This window comes from Condylostylus longicornis, unplaced genomic scaffold, assembly GCF_029603195.1.
Source record: "Condylostylus longicornis isolate FDR11 unplaced genomic scaffold, ASM2960319v2 ptg000083l, whole genome shotgun sequence".
Classification (NCBI taxonomy): Eukaryota; Metazoa; Arthropoda; class Insecta; order Diptera; family Dolichopodidae; genus Condylostylus; species Condylostylus longicornis.
This window is the reverse complement of record NW_026578051.1, coordinates 3,059,174-3,070,410: the sequence shown is the minus strand read 5'-3', so window position 1 is coordinate 3,070,410 and position 11,237 is coordinate 3,059,174. Positions and strand designations below refer to the sequence as shown.

The following is an 11,237-nucleotide window of genomic DNA, read 5'->3' as shown; positions in this document are numbered from 1 at the left end:
TTTCAAACAATTTCGGTAAGGAAAAAAACAAATTTTTCGTTTAAATCTAGCACCAACGACTGATCCCTGATTACGAGTAAAAATCACAATTTTATTAATATAGGGCTATAATCATACGAGGGTTATAATCACTAGATTTCCTCAGAATTTTCTACTTCAAAATCTATTCACAAAAGCATTACTAATACTTTTAAAATTTAGAGAAAACAAAAATTTTCCAACAACAAATTTTCATAATCTTGTGCAATTCTTTCTTTTAATTGAGCCTCGAATTTAATGAATGCAGCAGAAGAAAATTGGAGAGTATAATCGGTTAGGTGCTGACCACATTTTTTATGCTATTTTAATTTTTTATTTAATTTAATAATTTATGAATGAATTAACAACAATAATATTTTCCTTTATTTTCACCTTTACGCGTATAAAAAATAAAATATTTTTTATAAATATTATTATAGTTGCATTAGGCTGAAAGCACATTGTAATTAGCATGCAAAAAAACTTCACTTTGCATTTTACTTAAAATATATAAAAGATCTGTTATTTAAAGGTTAAAGTATATTAAGCTAAATGAAGAACTAAACTGAAAAAATTATTATTGAAGCTCGGAATGACCCAATTTACATAATATTATCCGCGATTTCTAATTAATTACTTCACATTTAAACATTCCATAATCACTTAAATTTGAAAATCTTATCTAATTAAATAGGCATATTAATCAACTTTTTTCCGAATCACACTTACATAATAAGTGCTAATTTCAAAACTTTTATATTTAAGAATTAAAGCACATCATATGTAGAATAAAATTCAAAGTTTAATTTCTTTTTATTAAAATGTGACACTTATTTAATTGTTATACACATCATTTTCGTTATGAAGAGGCCTCACTTTAGATAACTCATTAATAATATGAGGAATATACCAAAAATAAAATTATATATCAAGATTTTATTGATGATGTTTTAATTAGGCCTAACTTCCACAATATTAAATTATTTAAAAAAAATTTTAATTCATTCAAAAATTTCACTTGAATTATAGTTTTCACTTGTTCCAAAACTCATTAGAGATCATTTTTTTGTATACCACAGATAAAAATAAGGAAAATGATTAAAATTTAAAACAAAAATTTTTAATATAAAATTTACTTGAAATAATTTATTCTAATTTATAATTTGAAATTTTATATCTTGTCACTTCATCTGCTAATTTTGATTAATCTAAATTGTACTTAAGAAACAATGAGATACACACACTCTCCAAATATTGTACTTGAGTATTATTTTTAGAAAATTATTAATTTTAATAATTTCTAATCAAACACTTCATATTTTAATTTTGAATATTAAAATTCTTTCGAATTTAATTGTAGTTTAACAATAGATATAAAAATATACATATGTCAAATGAATATGCAATATTTTGAATTTGACATTTTTGACAATTAATTTTGATAATTGATAATTTAATGACCTTATTGAATGCATTTGAAAAATTCATCATATTAGGCAAATAACTGTACTCAAGTTTTGCACTTTATAATTTTTCAAAATAAAAATTTTAATGTCTTTCTTCACTGTCACTAAAATATCAACCAAATCATATAGAATATGTCATATTTAATCCATTATTGTAATCATATAATCAAATTTTAAAAAAACACTTGTAAAATTCTTAAAACGACTCCAATTTCAATTTTTAATCAATGTAGAATTAAATTAAAAAACCAAATTGAACAAAAATAATACGCAATTATTTTACCAAATAAACATTTTGAAATAAGCGTGCTTTAATCCACAAAATAAAAGAATTAAGTGATAAAAATATTTCAAGAACTTTTATTCAAAAAAAACTTGTTATTTGCACCGTTTTATTTGAGTACACTGTTGTCCAAACAAAAAAGAATATTTCATTCGCGTTAAAAGCAATAAAGTTTTCGCAAACCCTTTCCATCCAACTCTATTTTGTGGCAACATTTTTATTTTTCCACATGTTTTTCCAGCTGTTGATAATTCATTTGCGACTAATCACATCAACGTTGACCCTAGCTTTCCCACTTTTTCCCAGTGAATAAAATTCCATCGCCTGTCGCGATACTGTAATTGGCACCCTTCAGAGTGTAGACATAATCGTCTTTCATTTTCTTCTTCTGCTCTTACCTCTCAGAATCGTTACTTCTTACTCACCGGAGCCAATACAATATATGTGCAACAATAACCCGTAATTATTTATTTAGCATTTTTTTCTCAAGTTTTGCACTCATGTCTGAGACATAAAGGGTACATCGTCTGTATAGTTAAGGTTTTCAAGACGATTTTCTAGGTCTGTATAGTTAAGATTTTCCAGGCGAAATGTCACTGTGTAGCTCTTAGTTACTTATACATTAATGTTTTTCTCAACAACATGTTCAACAGTATAGACGAAAAAAGACACCCGTGCCTGATACTTCTGTCTGTTCTAACTGGGGCACTAAGTACTCCGTTGTATAGCTAACTTTGGATCCGTATTTCTATACATTTCCCAAATTAACCTCAACTTAAAAGATAAAATTTACTATATTAAAAAATAATATTGGCTATGTATTATTCATTCCAAAGCTCACATTGTACTCTAAACACATTATACTCTAAACGAATAACAGTCTCGGCGACACCACCTTATGTATATATGCACATGTATGTATACAAAGAACAAAATTGGAGCGGTAATCACGTTTATTCCGGTATATAGTCTGATATTTTGATAAGGCTTCATATTAACTTCAGTTTCTGCTCCAATTTAGCATGTTTTCCATACAGCATTTAATTTCATGAACTGTTTTCAATTTCTCCAAAATAATTTTTATTGTAACCTTTATTTTTTTCATAGAACGTACCCATATATAACAGAAAACAATACTTTAACAATATTTTCTAACTTTTTAACTTAAAAGCAATTTCCAAACTCTTATTTAATTTAAATTTTTCTAGACTAATTGCCATCATTATGAAATCCTTTCATTTCGTGCATATGTACATAATTTTGCTCTAACAACACAACGGGATATCTACAACAATTTATTACATTAATGTTAAATTCCTTCTGAAATTTCTAAAATTTGCCAAATTGTAAGCTTCAGTCAAAATAAATTTAAACTTCTTAAAATTATAATATAATATTCTTCGATATTACGTAGCTAAATTATTTTTCAGAAAAACAAAAACCAAATTTTCTTGAACTTAATAAATTATGAAAAATAATATTCTATATTGGCTACTTTATTCTATTTCTTATTATTACACATGTTTAAGGATATTAGAATAACCATTCAAATTTTTCAATTTTCTTTTTTTTTCTTTTTTAGCCAATGAACAATGAAATTGGAAAAAAAAATTTGTTAAAATATTATAATATGATCACATGGTCAACATACACTTAAAGTTGGTCTGCTTAATATTCTACTCGCCTCCATTAAGGAAAATAACCTGGATATAAGCACAAATGGGCTTCTAGTAATGCCCTAATACTATGTTATTATTGACGAACAAAAGAGACAGAGAAAACATTTTAAGACGAAGAAAATGGATTTATCAGAACTTTAAAAATTTTACTTCACATTATAAACTGACACAGTCGCCTCGGAAATTTCACTTGACTGTTAAGCCACATAATTTTAAAAAATTTTATTTCTAAATTTTAGAAAATGCTTGACTATTAAAATATAAATTTTCTCAAATATAATATTTTTTTTTTACAAAATCCTATAATTTTCCAATTTCTTATCATAAATTCAATTTTATAATAGCCAATTAAAATGCTCTATTACTTTCAAAGCTCTTTAAAAGCAAAATGAATTTGATTACAATGAGAGAAATATTAGCATTTACTTTAATTTATAATATTCCAAAAAAATAATTCAGTAATTTAATAATGGTTTGCTAACAACAACAATAGCAGTATAAGTATTTGACGTAGACGCATTTCGAAGCAAATTAATAAATTTACGAGTAATTTATAGAGTTACAAGCAATTTGTAGAGTTACGAGTAATTTGTAGAGTTACGAATAATTCACAGATATGACAATGCTGATCATACAAAATAGAAATTTGTGGAAACCACAATTATTTCTGAATAAGGTTTTAACTAATTCTAGATGTACTATAAATAACTTTTGACTACAAGTTGTTGAATGCAGGTGAGAGTTTTATATACTTTTGAAAAATTACCACTTCTATTTTTCATTTTAAAAACTTGTATGAAAAATAACCGAATGCCATCTGCCGGAAATATACTGTAATTCTAATTTGTCACGCTAAATGTGTTATCTTGAAATTAATTGAAATTTTTAATATTTAAAAAAATTAATTGTATATTTTTAAAAAAAATAGAACTTGATGAGGTCATTTTTTATTGTAATACACAAACAAAATATATAAAGAAACCTCAATTTACAAAGTGGGCTTAAAATCATGTTGTTGTTTTATTTCAATTAACATGCAATTTAAATCTATATAAGGAAATTTTCAAACAATTAGTTTCATATATATAAACTGTCTAATTTTTTTCAATTAAAACCAACACTTTTCCAGATTTTAAACACAAATATTTTGTGGAAAAAGAAAATACCATTTAATCGCATACAATAATTTCTTTTTACAGTATCAAACTTTTAATTTTATTTTCTATATGTGTATTGTGTATGTAGATTGTGTAATAAACTGAAAACTAACCTAGAATTTCTCGAGAAATAAAAAAAATTTATATGAACACACAATAATATAAAGAAGGCAATAAAACGTCACATTCTTACTTAAACATTAAAACATTTTCTAGAATATAGAAAATTCCCTTTTACACCGTTAGTACCCTTTCAACTTCTTATAATACTCTTTAATGTATATAAAATGCAGATATAATGTTAAAAGATTGCCACCTATTTAAATTAAATTGACAATATAGCGGTATACTTGCACTATTATGCTTTTAACCAAGGAGCTGATACAACTTTATAACATGCTCACCCTATGGGAAATAAACTTATCAGCAGCTGAGTTGCAGATTTATAGATTTTCATAACTGCCCCACGGTTACGTATAAGGATTTATTGCACCACCCGTCCAAGTGCGAAACATACCCCGCTATACCCACTCGATAGCCAGCCTCCTGATGAACTCGATTACCCTGTGAGGCCCGGAAGACTGTAATTCCGCCCCCGCGAGAGCAAAAATCCACAGTATTACCCTTCAAACTTCTCCAAAAAATGTAACAGAATCTGTAAGTTCCTACAGTTTCCAAACCCTGCCTACTGGGGTGCCTCTAAACTTGCAGTGCCCTTACAAGACCCCAATGAGAATTCTCCTCTGATTCTTGCCAAACTCCATAATTTTTTTAAATCGCTTTTGGTGATAATATCCCAGAATCTTCTTAGTCAGCCGCGGAATAACATAAAACACATATCTAATCTAATCATGAAACACTGCACTTGGGTATAGATGATTAGGAAGCAGGTGTTTCAACTCCGTTTTTATATTAAAAAATATGGTCTTAACCGCATTTAATCTGAGCGCAATAGATTCACACCATCTGTTTGTTAATCACCACAATCCACAATTGTTTCGACTATAACGAAAAGAATCCTGTGCAATACCCCTCTGACTCCTATTTGGAAATTTCTTAAAAACTGCGGCCAAAAACAAACTCTGTATTAATAGAAATATAGTTATTCTCTTTGGGAGCACCTACCCTTTTTGTTTCTCTGACTTGTTTAGAGCAGTTTGCGTCGATGTGTTCGCTAAATATACGGTCACGAATGATTTCTCTAATAATGAGCAATACCAGTTTTGTTTAATCTACAATTAAATATTACACTTTGAAAAAGCAATAGAATAGTTGGTAATCTTCAAAAAAATTTTATTTTTTTCATGCACATACCATTATACGAGCATCAATTATCATACTACATTTATATATGTATATGTGTACATGTATGTTTATATGTTTCCCATTAAATATTTGTTATTCAATCTTTTTATATTTTTTTATCCTTCCACTTCCGTTTCCATGCAATTAATATTTCTTTTCTCTTTTCTTTTGGACTTTACACTTTAATTTCTTCTTCGATTTTTTTTTTTCGGTTCATAGTGTGTTCAGCTGTTCTACTATTGTTGCGTTGCAGTTTTGTGGAATTTATGGCGTTTATGGTAATAAATCCTTTGTTTTTCTCTCTATACATACTAACATACTATATACTTGTATTATACAATGTTGTATGTTAATGCATTGTATGTAATATGAATGTATTATGTTAAGGGTATATCCATATTCTCCTTTGGGTCAATTGCAAAAGAATTCGCCTTTTTTTTATTTTTTATATTTTGCTCAAAAATATTTCTGAAAATAAAATAATAAAAATTATTGAAGAAAAAAATGTAAAAAAAAAATTATATAAATTTTTCCACTCTTTTTTTTTCGTTTTTAATGAAAATAGGGTTCTCTAAGGAAAATATTCGTACATATATGTATGTATGAAAAGTTAGATGTAACCGGTGGCTAAAATGCAATAAAGATGGTTGGGAAAATATAAATGAAAAAAATATCTTCAGACATGAATTTTTTCATAACAAAATAAGGACTTTAATTTAAAAATAATTTTTTACATACACAAACACACAATTGAAACTATAGATAAGGTGTACAAAAAATAAGAAAGAAATCTTATACCTTTAAATTCTTTAAAAATAAAGAATGCTGTCAAGCACTTCAACAAGCACTGAATACTAATATGAGAAAAATAGAAAAGCGGATAGGGTCACAAAAGCTTACCATCAACACAAAAATGTTGAAATATGCGTTCTTCCTGGGTAATACAAGTAACTAGAATAAACAATTGCAGATAGGCAGGCGTCAACCTCAGACCAGGTCACTGTAGCCTCAAAGACTTATTGTAACATCTCGCCACCTATAAAGCGCCAGTCAGGCCTATAATTTCCAAAAAATTATAGATTCGTCCAAGCGCCAACTCCTACAAGTCCGAAGATGCCACGACATATCCACCAGTATAAGTGAGCCAGTATAATTTGTGCAAATGATAGCGAAATCTGCAGTGACCAGTGAGGAGGACCACCACCATCCTGTCCGGTTATATAATAGGCAGATGGGAACATTTATAAATTTAAATATTTAACATTGGCAAGTTTTTTCCGTAAAAATATTTTATTTAACAACAGTGATAAGACACTAAAGAATATTATAGCCAACCACCCTGTAAACCATATTTTCGCTTATATACCACAGATCTTGTTTCCGCTATATTCTTTTAATTTTTCTTTTAAAAAAAATTTTTGTTTTTTTTTTCAGTAATTCACTTGTATATATGTATGTATGTATATTATATAGAAAATAAGGAAAATTATTCAGGGAAAACCCTTTAACTGTATACAATTCAACAAATATTTTAATATTGCTCTGTATATATACCCTTGCATAGTATATAATATATTTAGACAGATATATTAAGGCCCATATATGAATTCGTTTAGTATTGTGTATATATTTGTAATTTACTCCAAATGTCTGTTTATTTCACATTATACGGAAAATAAATTAAAATATTTGAAATTTTAATAAAAACAAAAATAGAACATGTACATAACTGGGTGTTAATAGAGTACACACATATACACACATATATAGTTGGACATTGTAAAATAATTTTTCAACGTTTTGAATAACAAACATTCAAACGTGATATACACAATATTTATATGTAAATAAAATTTATATTCAAATGTAAAATGTAATGTAAATAAAAATAAAATAGGAATTTGTTTTAAATGAAATTTATATCCTTTTTGATTTAAACATGTTGTTTTTGTAATAACCAGCATACATACATTTACAAACATACGTTTTATATATTCATTTAAAATCTGACAGTTTGTAAATTTCTAAAATTTAATAAATATGTCAATAATATCAACTGTAATACACAAGTATGCATATATAATTTAATATACATTCTTCAAAAAATCGCCCAATGATAATTTGCCACTAGATTTATTTTATGAGAAATTCTTGTAATTTTATTTACATTTTTAAATTAAAATATAAATTAGGTATCGAGATCGAATTTTCATTCACAATATTACGAAAATTTGAATACGACATAAATAATCGATTCAAACAATTTTAATCGAATTACGTAAACGTGTAAAGAGTAATTGTAAAAAGAATACTCAAATTATGTACAACTAAGGAGAACCATAAGAAATCGAGAATTTGTCATTCATTTTAAAATTTTGAGGTGGCTCTCATTCTCTATGAAACATTTACTTTCAAAACTACAAAGTTTTCCCTGATAAACTCTCGCTCTTAACTACTAAAAATTGCAGTTAATATAATATGTATGTAAATTTAAATTTAAAATCCAAAATTATTTCAAATTCTTGAAACCAAAGTCATATATTTTCAATTTTTATTTTTTTAGTTAACAATTGGATATACAGCTCTGGTTGCAACACCACAGTGATTATTTCTATTACGAGCCATTTTAATATAACCATTATCTCCCCACCAATCACCCCATGAATTTCTAACTAACCAATAATCTTGTCCATTTTCAGTACCATAACCAACAATAGTGATAGCATGTGATAACCAATTTGTTCTACATCTTGAATCATAGAAAACACCACTCTTATAATGCATAAATGTATCTAAACTAGCATCCATATCAATTGGAATTGGTCCAACAGTTGCAACAGCTTGTTTTAATGCTTGTTCATCACCACTTGGAATTTCATAGAATGTGCTAATGCTAATACGTGGTTCTCCTCTACGGCAAACATCTTCACGACCTAAGTAGGGATTGCTTGCAGCATGACCTAAACCATGAGCTAACATATAATTGTAAACGTTTCTTTGGAATCCTCCACCACAGCCATAATTTCCATATTCTTTACCACAATCTAATAATTCTTGATGAGCCAATTGTATCAATTGACCATGTTTAATGTAATATTGTCCTTCAAGAGCAGCAATAGCAGCAAATGTATAACAACTTCCACAACCACCTTGATTTAAAACTGGATTTCTGTAACCATATTCAAGCCAGTTAACGTATTCTGGTAAGTCACGAGCAGTAAAGTTTTGAGCGAATTCACTACTTCCAAATCCACTGGTTGGCATATAAGCACTACGTTCAAGTTTTGCTTTATATTCATCAACAGTGAAATCAGCAAATTCATTTACGCCCATTTCAAAAGTTGAAAGACCTTTTGCATAATTTTTGTTATGTTCTTCAATTTTCTTTAAAGTGTTGGCAAAAGTTTCTTTACGGGTAGCTTCTTCTTCATAAGAATTGTAAACTTTTCCATATTGAATTTTGAAGTTCTCCCACTCGCTGTCCAAATCAGCATAGGATTGCTGACAAGCAATTAAAGCGAAGAGTGCAACCAAGAACAATTTCATTTTTCTAAAAGAAGAATGATAATATTGAATGAAAGGTATACACAAAATTTATATTTTTTTCGTAAAAGTTCCTACTTTACCTGCGTATTTTTGGAATAATAATTAAATTTTACAAATTCTAATGTATTTATACTGCCATCGATGATTCCAAATGCGAAAATCAAGGTCGATTTTTGAAAAGATAGAATTATCTTTGAGATTATTATACTTCATAATCTAAAACCAACCAGATTAGATAGTCTAAATTGATTGACCTGTAATTAAATCACTGTCTTAATTCGGATAAAAATAGCTCCTCTTCATATTTCAAATTTACACTTAAAATAAATTTGTAACGTCAAAATATTAATGTATTACCTTAAATACTTAGATAATTACATCTCTATATATTTCTTATCTACAACTATTCCTTATCAATTAAGGAAAATTGTTCATACACGCGTGCTATGATTTTTTTTTACATTTCACTAAAATATTGCCCAAACCAGTTGTGATAAGATCAATAAAGCACTTCAATTTTAAATTTCAAACTTCTGATTATAACTACTGTTTCATATGATGCAGCCAAATTTACGCAATGTACATTAATCACAAACATATTTACCCTTTCAACACGTAAATTTTATTATACTATTGGTTAATTCTTAAAAGTTTTGAATGCTTGCCGTCCCACAGGGAATTATTTTTAAACAAAAACATTGAAGTGACTATTGCTGTTTTTTATTTAATTTGGTTAGTACTGACGTCGAATATCACATTACTGTAGGTTAATTTTTAAAAGGGGAATTTGAAGGTAGCGTGTGACAAATGAATCTCTTTACATGATTGACATTCAAATACTGAACTCTCGCAAACATTAATTTTTGGACTTATAAGGGACAATCGTAGTAGACTCATATACTAAACGAAATACATGATATTTAAACCCGGAACACTTTAATGGTAGGGCCGATGTGCAATGTGCAAAAACTTACACTTCAATCTTTTAATCAAAATCCTGGCGAAAATCAACGAGAAACTCAGTAAAGATTTAAAAAATTTGAAATGCGTCAGAAAATCGTTGCTGAATTTAATATGATAGAGAGTTCATTAGTGAATATAATCAAAGGATCTAGAAAATGTAACTGCAATATTAAAGAACCACATGAAAATTATCTATTTTTTTACAAAACATTACAACATTTGAAGAAGTTCAGCTATAGTGCGACAAGGGATTCTTTGGAGACAACTAGATAGAGCACAAGTCAACATTTCAAACTTAATGAAAACCTAGTTCTCTAAAGTGTCTGACATGGAAGACGCAAAGAATTTTCCATTGGTTCCCGTTGCGGAATAAATATTTTCGTATGCAAGTGGAAAAAACGACATGGCAAGCGTCGTTAAAGGTAAAAACGATCCATATCACCAGCTTGTATGAGCAAACGCCACAACCGACTTGTACAACCAACATGCATGTGTCGTCAGGATAACCAACTTGCAGAACAAACCCGCATGACCACCACAGGAGTTTTATGAGCACCTTCTTGAAGTACTTTCAATACATGCATGACTTTCAGGTCATTGAGATAGAAGAAGATGTATCACATCCCTTATGGGAATTGATGTTTCTATAGGTATTGAATTTGATGCTACATTGAAGATTTTTAAGAAATAGATTTTATACCAAACCATTTTCCCATATTATAAAAATAAATAAAAAAAGAGCTGCCATCCGTTTGGTTAATGAAAAAGCAGAAAACTAAAATTCTGTAGGCACATTGGAATTCTAGCTTACCGATTTTAA

General features: G+C 28.2%; 1 protein-coding gene across 1 annotated transcript; it reads right to left on the bottom strand.

Moving 5' to 3' along the window:
- Positions 1-8,467: 8,467 nt before the first annotated feature.
- LOC129613364 (procathepsin L-like) lies at positions 8,468-9,454 on the bottom strand. Its single transcript, XM_055527375.1, has one exon. The coding sequence runs from the start codon at positions 9,452-9,454 to the stop codon at positions 8,468-8,470; it is 987 nt and encodes a 328-aa protein (XP_055383350.1).
- Positions 9,455-11,237: the final 1,783 nt, after the last annotated feature.

Coding starts and splice junctions, on each gene's coding strand:
- LOC129613364 (XM_055527375.1), bottom strand. CDS start 9,454: ATGAAATTGTTCTTGGTTGCACTCTTCGCTTTAATTGCTTGTCAGCAA.